The sequence below is a fragment of the Myotis brandtii genome, unplaced genomic scaffold (assembly GCF_000412655.1).
Source record: "Myotis brandtii unplaced genomic scaffold, ASM41265v1 scaffold699, whole genome shotgun sequence".
In the NCBI taxonomy this organism is placed as follows: Eukaryota; Metazoa; Chordata; class Mammalia; order Chiroptera; family Vespertilionidae; genus Myotis; species Myotis brandtii.
The window spans coordinates 468,944-485,408 of record NW_005370733.1 but is presented as its reverse complement, the minus strand read 5'-3'; the positions used below and the strand labels follow the sequence as shown (position 1 = coordinate 485,408).

Here is a 16,465-nt window from a genome sequence, read left to right as displayed (position 1 = left end):
TCAGCCTAACGGGAGCCAGCATTCCTGTGGGCCAAGCCGCACCAGCTGACGAGTCGCGCGCCTCACTGCCTTACAAGCAGGATCCCAAAGAGAGCTGGGAAGCCAGAGTGGATGGGGCTGGATGATACGCTTGAATAAAACAAGTCCCACCACGATGCGAACGGCAGCCCCGGCGGGTCAGCCAGGAAGCACGCTGCACCTTAGTTTAGTGACAGAGAACTCCTAACCCACGCCAGTTGCGTTTCCACTTTTTAATTCTGCTATTTTCTCTTAAAACTTAGGTTTTAACAAGGATGACAGGCCTAAAGTTTGCCAAATCCCAACTGGGAATTCAGAGCATAGAAAAAGACAAAGCTCCAGCAAAAAATAGAATATGCACAACTCACTTTAGAAAATAGTTTAGGTACATTCTGGTTATAAAACTCATTTACAGATTATTCACATGTATTTATCAAAATTCTCCTGCTAATAATGAAGACATGTAACTAAATAAACTGTGCACAGTAAACCCCAGGCAGGTCACACATGGAAAAGCAAAGTCAGTAGAATGTATTCATGATGGAACAACTGGTATGGAAGCAGACAGGCACTTCCTTCCGCATCGCACCCTGGCCGGCCCGGAGCAGGCAGCCTTTCCACCAGCTGCGCTCAGCTGCCACCGCACCGCTGGGACAGCCCAGCGAGGAAGCCACACCGGACACTCGGAACGCTCTATGCAAATGCTTTTACTCAACACCCAATGGTTCCAAAGGCAAGGGCAGGTACACTGTGTCCTGCCGGGAGAGCTGGCAGGGCACAGGCTTACCCTTGGAAAGGGTTATGCGGGTCTCCGACTACATCATGCATCGTCAGACCAGGGGAGCCAACACGCGTGAGACAGGCCTCGAACTTAACTGGGAATAACACTGTTGGGCATGGCAGCAAAGCACGCACCCGGGGACACCTGCTTCTGCAGCCGCCTGCTGTAGCAGAGGGTGGCAATCCTCACCAACAGTCTTGTCTGCCTCCTTCACTAGCTTGCAGAGCTGTTAAGACTCGGAACTGCTGTCACACTCCAAGTATCTGCTAAGCGGAGCGTTTTACCGGGAGAGGAGAGTAAACTTAAAGTAACACTGAGATGTCTTCCCACGGCCCTGCCCCTCCCTGCGCCTTCTCCTGCGGCCCAGCCAGGACAGCTGTCCCAACCCCGGGAACACCTGCTCCCCGGGCGGGGCGCTGCACCACGCCAGCGAGGACAGGCAATGAAAAAGGAGACTTTAAACTCGTGCAAGCACACACTGCTTTCTAGAGATCTCTTAGGAGTCTACGGGGCAGTAGAGCTTCTGACTAACACAAAGCCCTTTTTGCTTAAAGCAGAGGCCCAGAAAACTTCTAACGGCGCTCACCTCAGGGTTTGCTTTCCTACCCCATTAGCCGGTGGCTGCAGGGCAGTCCCCCAGCCTGCTGCAGCCATGGTCAGCTGCCACCAAGTGCGCGCTCCTGTCTGCGAGATCCCCGACCCGTTCTGTCCGTGTTTGGGAAAGTGGACTGAGGTGCGGCACCCCGCTTCTCTGTCTCTCAGACTCCCCTCACTGCACGCTCTCCCGCTGCGGAAGCAGGGCCTTTCCACAGGAAACGTCCCGCTCTTCCCGGTTCTCAACTCCAAGTTCTCTCACCTTCTTCTAGCCTCTTTGAAAGGGTGTTTCATTCGGGCCTAAAATTCAGGGTGTCCCCAAAAAATGAATACACACTTTGAATAAACATTCCAATGGGCTACATCTGAAAAGAAGGAAACATCCATCTAGCAGCTGTTACGTGTGTACATTTCTTTGGGACACCCTGCATTATACCCGGCCTGCCCTCGTGGTTCCCAAGCTGCCGGGACCAGAACCACCCCCTCCACCCCCTGGATGTATAACATGGGGCTTTCCAGGCTCTATCTAAACTGGTCACTCAGCTGGGCCCCCTGGCAACCTGCAAGCTCTCACAAGCGGATGAGGGGTCCGTAGAGCTGCCCAGCACTAGCCTGGCCCTGGGCCAACCTGAAGTGGGAGCCCACCGTGACAGGAAGCTCACAATATGCTGGGGTGTCTGCTCATTCAAGGCTTATTTCATGGCCGAGTCTTCTTTTTCAGGAAGGAGAAGAATTTTTGCTAGAGAGCTGTGTGCCTACTAAAAGGTGGCTGAATCCCTCCCAGAAATGTCCTGTCCGTGCCATGGTGCCTCGTCTAGAAACGTCCATCAGAACCTGACCGAACAGAACTCCGTTTCCCAGTGTCCTGCCCTCACTTTGTAAACAGAACCGGACACACTGGCCAGCAGCGCCCGGCTGCCCCAGGCCCGCCTATTGCACACCAGCTGCCATAGTGGCTCAGCCCGCCTCTCCTGCTCTTCTTCTCTGTAATATAAAGTCTGTTCTGGCGAAAAGGACTCACATTGTAAGCAAGGGAAGAAGAGTGGTCTACTAGATTAACTTTTAAAAGGGTTTGGCTATTTGCTATACAAATATACATTTCAACTTTCACAATACTTGTAAAAGTTGACCTTTTTATAGAAGAACACTTCAGGGCTGCACTTCAGGGCATTATTACTAACACATGCACCCTCTGGAGTTTTGGCAACTGACAAAAAGAACTGAAGATGAGCAGCAGGCTCAGGGTTCAGTTACATTTCCCATGTTCCCCAACAGCACACAAACGCCTTTGAGAAAAAACAATCGTAGCTGACAGTCCTCGTAGCTGCCTGCAGTTTGCTTGCGGCTGACCGCGCACGCCCGGCTGACTAGAGCTTCCTCTTCTTCGAGCCGCTGTCCTCCTCCTCGGCTCTCCCATCGTCCCAGCTGGAGCTCCTCTTGGGGTGATGGTTCCCAGGGCTGGGCATCTCCTGGTCCCTGTCACTGACAGCCCTGGCCTCTCTCTGGTGGCTGTGACCCCCTTGCTGGTCACTTTCATTTGTGGAGTCAATGCTGGCGGCAGGAGGTTCACACGGCACGTGAGGTCTGTGGCTGCTCCATGTGGCCATGCACAGCTTCAAGGCGCGGTCCAGAGTCTGGGGACTCATAGGGAAGTCGGGCACTCCTGAGGGGGGCGCTGCTTCAGAATGCTGGGGGCCCCGGGGCTCTGGGTCCCTTAGGCAGTTCCCTGGGGCTTCAGCGCTTCTGCCCATTCTCCTGAGCAGTCGTGGGTCCCGAAGCTGGTCCTTAACAGGAGGCCATTCAAGATCCTTTCCAGCAACATTATCAGCAGCCTCCTTAGCGTCCAAGGATGCGTGGTACAGGGAGTCATTCAGCAATGTCCTGTTCTGGTCGCTGCCCGGCGAGCCACCCTGGGGGCTGGAGCCCTCAGGGGCTGCAGAAGGAGGGTAGGTCAGACTCCGCTGCAGCACCACCGACTTGAGCTTCAGGATCTTCATGGCGTCCTGCTTATAGTTCTTGTCGCAGGTCTTGATGATGGCGCCACGCCTCTGCGCGTCCTGAATCAGGTGGTTCCAATGCTGATTGTCCTTGAAACCAAGAGAAGGGAGAAACAGTTACACCCAACAAACATGCACACGCTTGGGAAGCAGCAGGCCCAGCTTCATTTATGAACAAAGAAGCAGACTTTCATGAACAGATTCTCCAGCATCTGCTACTTGCTAGCCGAGGCTGAAAGGAAAAGAAGCCAGTACACAGCCCCGGCCCCGTTAGAAAGGCCACCGCTGTCGGCCAGGCCCCATTCCCCCGCAGCCGTGCTGCGGCCTGGACGGCAGCCCCAGGGAGCTATTTACATGTCGACTAATTAAAATCAAATACAAGAAGACTTCAGGTGTCCCAGCCACACCTCACATGCTCAGGCAGGCACCGTGACCAGCGATCAGCGTGCTGGGCACGGCAGACAGAGCACTTCCGCTTTCATCCCAGGAAGTGCCCTGGCTACTGGTCTGGCCCTGCCAGCCTCGCGCAAGGTCATGACACCTGGAACCGGAAGGCCTGGCTTCAGAAAGGCCCAACTTCTGAGTGCCTGTCACTGTTCCAGACAAGCACCAGAGCTTCCACCAAATTCTTGGGGGCCTCCCAAACCCCAAAGGGCAAAACCACCTTCATTCAAGATTGAATGTCGTGCCTTAAGCAACACTTATGCTTAAGAATAGGAGGTACAAGCTTTAAAAATTCTTTTAAGGGGGTACAACAGAGTCGTTGAAGACTGGTAGAGTTCAATGAGAAAGACGACATTTGAGCGCCCTCTGGTGGTACTAACCAAAATGGGGAAATCTCGCCTAAGAGAACTTTGTTAGAGAAAATTAGGAAAACCGAAAGTCACCCCCACTGAGACTAGTAGCAAATACAAGCTTTAGCTGATGGTGCTGTCACCAAGGGAGGCTGCACATTTGTCTACCAAACGAGCCTGCTGGCCGCTACTTCTAGAGTCTGCGCGCAGGGAGCTCCACCCGGGACGCCGCAGCTCGGCGCTCTCCCCAACGCCCTTAAACGAGCCTGCTGGCCGCTACTTCTAGAGTCTGCGCGTAGGGAGCTCGGCGCTCTCCCCAACGCCCTCGCTGTGGTGTGCAGCTGGGCCGACAGCAGCCATGTTGTCTAGCGCTAGCACTTCACGACTGAGAGTCACACAGCACCTACCCGCCCTACGGTGCAGAGAGACTTTTCAAAGGTCATCTGGAGAGGACACTGGATACCTGGGCCTCGGCTGAGGCAGGTGAGTGGCCTCCAGGGAGAAGCTGCTGGGAAGAGGCTCATTCTTTCATGCCGCCGTGTGTCCCCGAAACCACCTCCATGTTGATGGAGAATCAGAACCAACCATCGACCGACCCACTGTCAGTAACGCCAGACAGACTTGGAGTTCTCTGGTCACCAAGAATGTACCTACCATCAGGGTCCTCAGATGCCCAAGGATGAAGAGGCTGTACTTGGCTCGTGTAATGGCGACGTTCAACCTCTGCAAACTCGCCAGGAATCTAGGCGATCAGAAAACAGTTACTTCTTTCTATAGAGGACTCAGCATAGCAGTGAGTGAAACAGGAGGATTTTAGACAGTTTTTCGTGGGCTCTGACTTTTAAAGTCACAGTCCTTTCTCACTCTTCCTCCCAACACAGGGCACCTGGCACAGAAGCAATTCCCCTTAAAAAGAGTGAACAAAACACCCAGTGCTTTCCCTCAAAGGGATGCATCTGTCAATTTTCCTATTCTGACTTAAATGAGATGCTGCAAATTTTAACAGTATGATTTTTAAGCCTTAAAGACATCCTAAAAAGATGATACTAGATCAATTATTCTTAAATGTAGGTGAATTTGAGATTACAAAAATACGGTGGAACTAGGGCAGACGCACACAAACATCAGACAAATCTAACAACAGGTCAGAAAGACCTGGGAAATAACAGAACTGCTTGATACACGATAAAGCTGAGATTTCAGATTAGCTGGAGAAGAAGAGACTGTTTAAAAATGGTCCGGAAGTAACTGGCCTCCTCCATGTGTACATGCAGACTACCTCTCGGCAGGGGCAGAGAGAAATTAAGGTATTTTAAGAACAAGTAAACATTCATAATCTGCAAATTTCATCTGCTACTTAAGAGAAGAGAAAAATCTCAGAGCCCGAGACCCAGGGGAGTTTTCTGACACCCACCACAGTGCCCCGAGCATCTCTGCTAAGTCAACTGGCCGCAGTTAAGGTTAACAAACTCGGCCAAAGCAGGAAACACAGAGCGATGAGGAAAAACCAGGTTACGACACATCCCAGGGAGAATAGCAAGCCCCTGCAGAACACACTTGACCCAGTGACTTATTTCACTCTTATTAAATGAAAGAACAGATTCACACCATCATGGGTTAATTAATATACAAGGTATCAAGAGAAGCAAACGCAACAGGGGATCAACTTCACAACTTAAGTACTCAAGTTACTCACCCGATTGAGCCTTGTGTGGCGTTGGCTCTGACACATGTAACAATAATACAATCTTTCTGACGACCCTGAAATGCATCCACAGTATCTACTTCTGCTAGCCTGTTTGCAAAAGAGAAGTGTTTATTGAGAAAAGAGGATTATTAAACAGACCTATTCATAGAGCACTATTTTTCAGAAACGTTTTTCATGGGATCTGTGCTTATGGAAATGTGACTCTCATAACGCAGAACTCACCATTTTAAAGCACACTTTAATGGTTTTTAAATCCATTCACTATGGTGCGTAGCCATCATCACTAATTTCACAACATTGCCATCACCCAAGAGAGAACTCCTGTCTTGATTTCCCCTCCCCCACAGGCCCTGGCAACCACAACCCTGCTGTCCATCTCTAGGCTCTTCAACACTGACTTTTCCTGCCAGTGGAATGAGAGTGCGCGGCCTCATCTACGCCGTAGCGTGTGCCAGTGCATCCGTCCTTTTACGACTGCGTATCTGACTGTATAGGTGGACCAACACTTATTTATCCATTTACAAACCCTGCCCTGAGTTCTTTGTTGGAAAGTATTTGATCACTAACTCCATCTCTTTACTTTTTCTAGAGTCAATGTTGGTTGTTTGTGTGTTTCTAGGGTAAGGCACTTTGGAGTTAACGGATTTCCAATATTTAATCTTTAATTTTACTGCTGAGGTGAAAAGGAGACAGAAACATGACAATGTGACCTCCTGCCCCTTGTCAGTCAGCACTCGGACCGGCAGTCCCGGAACTAAAGGGAAAGGCCGAGAGCTGCGGTCAGCCCCGCCGTCAGGTCTCCCGATGACCAGCCCCTGGTGGCAGGAGGCTCCGTCCATAGGGCTGCCAGCGGCCCACCCCGACCCAGTGTCCTGTGCTGGACTGATTGCCACTCCCCACACGTTTCCTTTCCTTCTAGCCCCTCTTTCTTTAAACAAACAGAAAAACTGGAAATATCTGTAAAAATACAGATGCCTCACCCTCTTCCTTCAAATTCTTTGTCCAACTCCTTCAGAATCTTCATCTTCTGAGCCTTGTAATGGGTGATGATGCCAACGTTTCGGAAACTAACATCCCTTCCTTTGTCTCTGAGAAGTTTAATCAATTCTATCACCACTTTGATTTCTTGAATGTTTACATATGAGCTAAGTAAGATGGAAAAAAGAACACATCAAAACTAACAGCAGCCAAAAACCAAACAACAACAAAAACCTAGTCGCAGCCCAACCGCTAACGGAAGTGCCACGTGCTTCCACCAGCACAGGAGGCAGGTGGGTGTCGTCACCACCCAGACAGCAGGGACTCAGAGGCCGACCCTGACCCGCAACCCTGCCCATGTGAGGAAACACAAAACTACTGCCGGTGAAGCAAAGCTGTGAGAGACAAAGAGAGTCTGAAGTCAACGGAGGTTTAGGCAGCCATTTCTCAAACATCTGTTCAAACAGGAACAGGAAGAATAAAAGTATAACGAAGAAGATAACAACAAAGCTAATTCTACAGATCGGCTACCTTCCCGACACTGAGCACCGTGCTCCCGCTGCAGCCTCTCTAATGCCCACCACTGGCCGTGCCCATCAGGCACCACAGGGCTGAGGGATGCCATCCACACGAACTTGAGTGGCGTGGCCCCTGGAGATGAACGACATGGGGTCCTGCAGTGGCCCAGTCCTCACTGTCCTCCCCGCTGGCCTCACCCTGCACTTCCAACTCACTTCCCGAACAGCACGCTCCCTCGGTCCCACCCCAGAGGCGACGTGCAGGGGCCCCGGGGGACACTGCACCTGCACCTGTTCCTGAGGCTGCCTGGCCGGTGTCGCTTTAAAAGCCTTAAATACCCACCGCCCAAACTTCAACACTTGCTACACAGACAACCCGCTAGCTAGCTGTCGCTTCTATCCTTGAAATCTTTATTCTGCTTGGTCACCTCAGGTCTACATTCCTCTTGCGACCTCCCATCCCCCAAATGCTCCCAGGGCTCAGCTCTCAGCCCTCTGCTCCCTCCCAATCCCTCTGGCACCACAAGCCCCGGCCACCGGCTTCTCCACCTCTGCTGACTACTCCCTGAGCCTCAGCCAGGACACGGCTGCGCTGCGGCTCCAGGACACAGGTGACTTTGCCGTCCTCTCACTTCATCCTGTACAGGTGGTGCTTCCCTGGTGCTAACAGAGGCAGCCCCGGCTCCTCCCGGCGTCTCCTCATCAGCGCCCACCCTCCTTCCTGCTGTCACGCACAGACCACCTGAACAATCCCATCCATGTCCAGCCTGGTCCAGCCGCTGCCTCCCCTCCGTCAGCTGCATCTATACTGACCCTTCCCAACACTTCAGCCAACGGCATAATGAACACCTCCGTGATTACCTGGTGATGCCTGTCTTCCTTTTAGACCACAATAACCTTGCTCAGAGCTACGGCCATGGCATGGATCTATTCAAGTGCCTACCACATGTTAGGTAATATTATCCCCGTTATACACTTAAAATTAAAAGGCTGAAATATACAGAGAAAGACATTGGCAATTTATTTTTAAAAAGGAGAAGCTATCACAACCTGGCTAAATAAAAATGATCGTGCACAACATTAGACAGTGTTTTAAATATAAATATGAACAAAAATACTGCGACAATTATGGGACCTCCCTTGAGAGTGAAGGGGGAACATACTCATTTTCCCGTCGTTCTGAGCCGTCCCCGACGTCAAACACGAGGTAAGGCTGAAACGGCCAGCTTGATGAACACCGCATGCTCTCAGTCCCTCTACGAGAAAGCAGCCCCATTCAGAGCACAGTCAAGTTATAGGAAGCGTTTTACTTATGATTACCATTTTCCTTGCAGAGGAGGAGGCTGGGAAATATGGGCACAGGAAGGATCTTCTTCAATTGAAATGTGCTTTTGTGAAAGGTACACAATACATTTTATTCTATCCTAGTGCTAGAGAGAATGAGCTGTGCAATTAAAACATAACAATTACAACCGGAAAGTAAAAAGAGCAAGCCATTTAATTCTATGTAGAGTATGGTATGATTTTTAGTTAAAAAAATTAAAAAGATGTGCATAGTACACAGACTAGAAGACATACCAAAATGGTAGCAGTAACTATTTCTGGGTAGTATAAACATCGGTGGTTTTCCCCCTTTTTTGCTTATCTATGACTTTTATAATTAGAGAAAATCATTAAACCTTTGATTTATACTTTTTATGACAAGACTTAAGAACACAGTAATCTAGTTCTTCTAAATCCTACAAACAGAACCAGCTCTCCGGCGGGCAGTGGGACCCACTTGTGGGTTTTCAGGCTCTTGTTGTAAATGTAATTGGAGGGGAAGAGACAGATGTCGGGGTGCATCCTGTACTGCACGGTCAGCTGGAGCACCGGCAGCCTGCCGCTCACGAGGTGCTCCACGTTCTCCTCCAGCAGCTTGCAGAAGCGGGCCATCATCGACTGCTCGTAGCCGTAGTCCTGCGCCGTCTGCAAGGGAGAACAGAGCAGTCACCTGGGAGGGTCCGCTTTGCTTGTCCCAGTTAAAACAGTCACTGAGCTCTAACATGTACACGGCAAGGTTCGGGCCATTACCAACAATCAGTCAGAGAAAGACTTTTTTGTGTTTTACTTTTTATTTTTTTGTTAATCCTCAACCGAGAATATTTTTTCCACTGATTTTTAGAGAGAGTGGAAGGGAGGATGAGAGAGCCAAAGAGAGAGAGACATCGATTGGCTGCCTTCTGCACATGACCTGACCAGGGCAGGGGATTAAGCCTGCAACCAAGGTACGTGCCCTTGACCGGAATCAAACTGCCACCTTTCAGTTCACGGGCCAATGCTCTATCCACTGAGCCACGCCGGCCAGGGCGAGAAAGATGTTTCTGACCCTGACCTTGAGAAGCCATGGAGGTTGGCCAGGCAAGCTGAGGATCTTCTCCTCATGTAGAAACCCTCACACTGCCACGAAAGGACATGATCTTGGGAATGACCACACTGAAGCTATTCTGATGCTAACAGAGGTCACCTGACTCAGTGATAAAAGAAGCAAAAAAATGTAACACAGATTTTAACAATCATTTCTGGGTTATGCTCTCAACAAACAGAAATATTCCTTGTCACTGAAAACAAGCCCTTTTGAAGACTGATGGCTTTGACCATCCTCCCACACACACTCGGCCGTCTCAGCAGTCCAGCTCCAGCCTCACAGAACATGCTTGTGAAGGAAACAGACAACTGGCTGGCTAAGGTGAGTTCACACACCCCATAATGGATTCCAACCTACAATCTGAAAAGCAGTCACCTCACTGACAAACGAAGAAAACTGTTGTCATGTTATCTTGGTTGTACCTTGGATATACTTTTCAATGTCAGCATCAGATCAAGATTTGAAAAGCATTTTATCAAATAATCTAGAAGCAAAAATGTGCTCTGAAAAACACACTAAGAGGGGAACTTTTCCTGAGTGGTGGTGAGGACATGGGCATTGAAGCTGTACGTGCAAAGCTTGAATTCACCTGCTTCACAAACTGGGAGAGTGGAGAAAAAGATATTACTTCTAAATAATAGATGATTTGCATATGTGAATTTAAGTAGGATTGTGTAACTAAATAAATATTAGTAATCGTTTGGCAATTCCATTTACATCCCCAAAAGTTTATTTATTCAAATTAGGTGAAACTTCATTTTAAATATTCTCTCTGGGGGGGAAAAAAGGACTTACATGAAGCAACACACCCATTTCCAGAAAAAAGCAAAACAACATCAATTTGCATATTCTCACATGGAAGGATACTTCTCGTCTATTCACTGACTGGCAATAAACCAAACCGGCTCAGAGTGATTCTGCACCTTTAAACAAGGCCAAGCCCCACACATGTCCAGACGTACACAGACCTGACAGCCACCTGACACCATCCTTCGGGAACTTTCGTGTGTGTCCCCCGCTAGGATGCAAGCTCCACGAGGGCAGGGCGGCCCTCAGTAAGTAAAGACTGAACAAGGTGCATCAATGAGCATACAAATGCCCAGTGAATCTGTTAAAATACTCACTTAACTGGTCAGTTATTATCCGTAGAAAGAGGTGGAGGAAATTAACTTCGTATTTATTTTCTGAACTTTCCTCAATAAGCCTGTATTATTTTTGCAATTAAAAAAAAGCCCAAATGGATTTTCCTCATTTTTATTCTTAATCAATCACCAAAGCAGGCACTCAAATTGAGGCCCGTCAACACCCCCTTTCATTCCATGCTGCAGCCCTTCCACACACTGAACCCGCACAACTTTGAAATATGTGCGGGGTCCAGCCCCTCAGATGACCCCAAACAGTCACTAGGTCCTGCCTGGTGTGCCCTTCGGGAGCCAGCTTTAGTGAGGCAGGAAGCAAGGCGGGGCGGGGTGGGAGGGTTATGATGCTGGTGCCAGGTAGAGCACAGTCGCCCTTCCGTCCCCTTCCCTTCCCGGGGGGTGAGGGCCACAGGCACTTCCTTGTACTACAGGATACCCAACTCTAAAGCTGCAAATGTACTCTAAATGTGTCTTTGTAAGATTTTCCTCAAATTTGCACATATTTAAATATAAATCAGTAGGTTGGGGTTCTTTTCCTTGCTTTTAAAGTTGGTTTTGGTGTTCATATTATTAAAATAAGTCAGATACGGCCCTTAAAGCAGCTGCACTCTGCCTGTTGCAAAGGAAAAGCCCAGCGCACATGGAGTAGGTTCTTTCTAGTCTCTGGTCTCTGATGCGGCTCCTGTCACACACAAACACAAGCACAATTACCAACAAAGGGACATTGTCAGATACTTTAAGACTCAAATGGTGGTTCTCTTTTCCCAGCCTTTCCAACACTTTTCCCTGCAAATAAGAGATGATGATCCAACAAAGACCTTCCCCCCTCTCCCCACTCCCCTACCCCCAAAGGCCCTTCCACTTTAAATGGGTGGGAATAGGGGACTCACCAAGGAGATGACTGTGGGGGGGAGCTGCTTCGGGTCTCCCACGAGGATCAGCTTGTTGCAGCGGTGGATGAGGGGGGTAAGGGTTTCCACTTCACAAGCCTGCCCGGCCTGAGTAGCAAAGTGCAGGAGAAACCAGCTCAATGACCTTTGCGTTTATCCACGTGCAGTTTACCTACACAAACGCTTTAACCATTCAGAGGAGAACCACACTTTCTCCTTCTGCACCAAATGCCAAAAACAACAAAACAAAAACACTCAATAAAGACCACACATGTATTTTGAAGTCAGCCACCATTCAGGTGCCACAGACACCTGGGAGCCAGCCACGAGCCAGCAGTCCATGGACTGCCCAGGTTTGGGTCCTTTGTTCCTGCTGGGGCTGCAAGTCTGTGACCGGCCCCACCCGCCCTCCTCCTGGTCCTCAGCAGGCCTTTCAATGGCAAGACCCGGCCTTCTTCCACTGGCTGACGCGTCATCGCGCCCGCCTGCACGTTCTCACTGGGGACTAGGGACCTGGGACCTCCTGGACCGATTCCCTGTATCTCATTTCCATCCCTTTTGTCTTCTGGCTTTACATCTGGCAAACAGTAGGTACCTAACAAATGCTCAATGAACGAGGAAAATACAGTGGCTCAGAGCTGTGCAAAGTTACATTTCAAATGCTGCAAAAGGTAGCCTGAGCTCTTCCAAGCAGCTCAGACAGTCCCCGGGAGGGCTCTGTGAGGAACTGTCAGACCCCCCCCCCTCCCCGCCCCACTGGAAGAGCAATGGGGAGGCGGCGGCAGCACGTTTCAACGTGTAAGACTACGTAATGGCAGGTAAAATCTGACGCGCAGTCCACTGTGTCGCCATCTCAGCAGCCCTTGTTCGTCTAAGAGTCCGCACAGCACTAGTCCAAGCTGAACGGCCGCCCGCTCACTGACCTCGTCAACGATGACACAACTGAAGGGGACTCCTCCTTGCCCCCGGAAAGCGGACTCGAGCAGTAAACCGCCACTCGTGCTCAGGGTGCAGCAGATGATGTGGGACTCTAGGATGATGTTGCTCTGGGTTTTCTGTGGGCGCCCTTGAACCTGAGACAACAACAAAGGTTCATTACCATTCAGTTGTATGTGAATTCTAGGCTACGGCAGGGCAACTTTACTATAAAGCACCCATCTTCATTATGTGACAGAATAATGTTTAGTAAATGTAAGAGAACCACAATCTAGAAAAACAGCAGAAACTTCAGATCAAAGACACAACGGGACTGTGGCAGAAGCAGGCAGTGTGAATGACACCGCTCACTGCACGAACCAGCATTCTCATCAGAGTCGGTCAGCCTCTTTCTGCTGACCCCCACGTGACCCAGGCCCCACGTGAGCTCGGGCAGGGGCGGGCAACGGTGGGCCCCAGGGCTCTTGGGCTGAAGGCCATCACCCATCTCCTCTCAGCCATCAGTGAGAAAACAGCCAAGTGCCACAGCCACAGAACAGTGACGAGTAGCAGAGACCTTGCTACCTGCAAACATGAACTTCATCCTTCAATTTGGGAAAAGTTGAGTTTGGCCCGGTTTAAAATCTTTCTGAAAAGCTTCCACGTAATTTTTAATTAAAAAAAACAAACAAATTGCTAATGGAAATAGGCATTAAATTCAACTGTATTTACTTAACCACACAGAGAAGGCTGGTAATACATTCAAGAGAGAATCTCCTCAGATACACTGCTAGCAGCGCTGGTGGATATTCCGCCCTCTCCCTGACCCCACGGGAATCCTGTGCTATTTGACAGGCAACATGGAGCTGCCAGTCACTGCGCTGGGCTCAGACACGTGTGATTTTCTTTCTTCTTAATAGGGAAACACCACAAACTTATTTTCATTTACTCTGCATCTGGCTATAGTGACCAGTTGATTCTGCAGTTTGGGGGGAGGTGGAGTAGAGCCTCCGACAAGAGGTTTTATTAATTCTTACCCAGACCTAGAAAAGGAAAGATATTCTATAATCACTTCTTTCTTAGAAATCTCAGATGGTGATAAGAACTCATTATTAGGCTAAAGAAACAAATGTAAATATACATGTAATTACACCATTTCCACTTTTATATTTGTTTAAAATTTCTCAAAAATGGAAAAAATTTTAAATGCAATTGATAAAAGCCCAGAGGTTATCTCAACTATGTCATAATGAAAAAAAGAAAAGAAAAACCAGGAAAATGCTATAAGTAAACTACTTACCTCTTTAATTTTAGACGCAAGTTCCTGCCTTTCTTTTGAAACTTGGGCAATTTTTTCATCTAATTCTTGCCTCTGGAAAAAATGAGAACGCCATCTTTAAAGTTGAGTCAGCATTTACAATGCTTTCCAGTGGACTGTCACTTCCAAAGGGCGAGCCTGCACTTGACGAAAGCTGGTTCACCCAGTTTGTTTTCTCTTTGCAGTGAGGTCCTGATGCTTTCTGCATCGCTGCGTATCCAGAATTTGGCTAAGCTACTCCGTGCTATCGCTGCCTCCGCACCCCTTCTGTTTGGCCAAGCAGCCTGCACACCTTCAACTGACACTGGCCCTTCATACAAGCCCCGGCCGAAGCAGTAGCCCAGTCACAGCAACTGTAAGCTCCTGGTAGATTTCTCCAACATCCTTGTGATCAAGGCTCCCCTGCCCCAGGGCCTGTATGCCTTGACCATCCTTTACATAACACCCCCCTGGGGAGTTTGAATTGACCAATCCAGCCTTAGCCTGGGAACTGCTAAGCACTCCACCACACAGGCCCTAATAAAGGCACGTACGTGCCCCAGGTCCTGCCTCCCTGTCTGCACTCCGCCTTGACCTCCTGTGGCCCCTCAGGGTGTGCTGTGTCTTTCCTCCAGGACCTGAGAGTGATACACTTCTCTCATGGTCTGCTGCTGACAGTCTCACCACCAGCACCCCAGACTCCACTTAGCAGGAAGGTAACCTGATCATTTTCACACTATGTACGATTCCGTTGGGTCCAGTACATGGCACCTCTGCTACTTCTGAGCATCTCAACCCTGGGTTATCATTCCTTCCCTCGTTTCCGGGCAGTTCAAGTGAGACTATCAATCACACCTCCATCACCTCTGGCCACAGCGGCAGGCATGTAATACAGGCCTGGTCAACCATGGCACCCTTTCCCTTAACACAAGGATCAGACCTGCCTGCACACCCAGGGACTAATCCAAGTTCTTCGTTGGAGCAGATGCCCGGTAACAGCAGGGAGGCCTTCTCCACCAGCGGGCTTTCTGAGCTGGGGTGGAGCCCAGGGATGCTGGCACTCAGTCTTCTCCGGGAGAAGAAATGCTGACTCACAGACAAGCAGATCAAGGTGGAGAAATGGCATCATTTGCTCAAGTTAATCCACTCCTAGATGTCCCAGGTCTAGGTGCCAGTGAATTCCGTTTTTTGTCTAACTTAACTTTTTTCTACATTTAAAAAAAAATTTATTTACTGATTTGAGAAAGAGAAGCATCGATTTGTTGTTCCACTTATTCATGCTCTCACTGGCTGGATTCTTGCACGTCCCCTGACCAGGGATTGAACCTGCAACCTTAGCATATCTGGACATCACTCTACCCAACTCAGCTACCCGGCCAGGACTTGTCTAACTTAACTTGGATTAAATTTAACTTGTAATCAAAAGATACCTAATGAATTCAGTGCAGTTTTAGTATAAGGCAGGCAACAGCAAACTACAATCTGTGGATCAAATTCAACTCGCCATCTGTTTTTGTAAATAAAGTTTTATTGGAACATAGCCACACCCCTCTGTTTAGGATGGTGTATCTCCTGCTGTTTCTGTGCTACCACAGCAGAGCTGAGGAGTTGAAACAGAGACCTGCAAAATCCAGGCCGTTTACTATCTTGTCCTTTCCAAAAAAAGTTTAACTTTTTTGTAAGGCATACCACTTTTGTCTAAATTTTTATCAGCAAATTATGCTATTCCACAATGGAAAATGGCATCAGATACTTATCAACTAGTTTGTGTATCTATGATATATTAAAAACCATTCAGCAAGAAATGTTTAGCTACCTGGATTCCTCTTCCATATCGGCTTAAAGCACGCTGGCGGGAAAGTTCATCTAGTTGATGGTCTAGATGTTCCTTTCTTCTATGCATCTCCTGAACGTAAGAAGGTAAGTCTTTTTCTTTTTCTTTAAAAAAAAAAAAAAGATAAAGACTTGTCTGCCAATTCTCTCTCTCTCACACACACACACACGTGTAACGAGAAGAAAAACTATTTGTCAAAGCCACACTATTGCTAAGGTCTCCCCACTCCCTTCAATGCCCAAGCCACTGTCCACTGTACAAAAGGAACCAGAGCTAACGTTAGTGTGAACCGTATTCAGTACTTACTCATTTTGTGGTTAACTTGGTTGTCCAAACTGAATCTTAGGACCTCATTATTAATAGACCTTTCTGGACCCAGACGTACTAAATTGATATCTCCACAGTTTCCTGTTGATAAAAATCACTCTTCAGAGATTAATGAGGACTCTGCCAACCCCTGTCCATTATCATGTGTATTTCTAAGCAATCACATTCATCAGAGAAGGGAGCTAATGTGAACTAATGAACTGGATACCTGGGACTCCACTGGAGCGCCACACACATTATTTTAGACAGTCTCTGTAGCAGCCCTATA

General features: G+C 48.8%; 1 protein-coding gene across 3 annotated transcripts in view; it reads right to left on the bottom strand.

Moving 5' to 3' along the window:
• Positions 1-236: 236 nt before the first annotated feature.
• The window catches only part of SETX (senataxin), a 77,281-nt gene continuing 61,052 nt past the window's right edge, over positions 237-16,465 (bottom strand). For all 3 annotated transcript variants that reach the window (XM_014529889.1, XM_005882133.2, XM_014529890.1), the window contains 12 exons: positions 16,177-16,278; positions 15,853-15,974; positions 14,040-14,111; positions 12,748-12,897; positions 11,825-11,932; positions 11,527-11,616; positions 9,169-9,356; positions 8,552-8,644; positions 6,873-7,037; positions 5,881-5,979; positions 4,839-4,926; positions 237-3,480 (listed from right to left, as the gene is read on the bottom strand). In XM_014529889.1, coding sequence (XP_014385375.1) covers positions 2,761-3,480; positions 4,839-4,926; positions 5,881-5,979; positions 6,873-7,037; positions 8,552-8,644; positions 9,169-9,356; positions 11,527-11,616; positions 11,825-11,932; positions 12,748-12,897; positions 14,040-14,111; positions 15,853-15,974; positions 16,177-16,278 — 1,997 coding nt within the window. In that variant the 3' untranslated portion in view covers positions 237-2,760. The remainder of the gene's footprint in view (positions 3,481-4,838; positions 4,927-5,880; positions 5,980-6,872; positions 7,038-8,551; positions 8,645-9,168; positions 9,357-11,526; positions 11,617-11,824; positions 11,933-12,747; positions 12,898-14,039; positions 14,112-15,852; positions 15,975-16,176; positions 16,279-16,465) is intronic.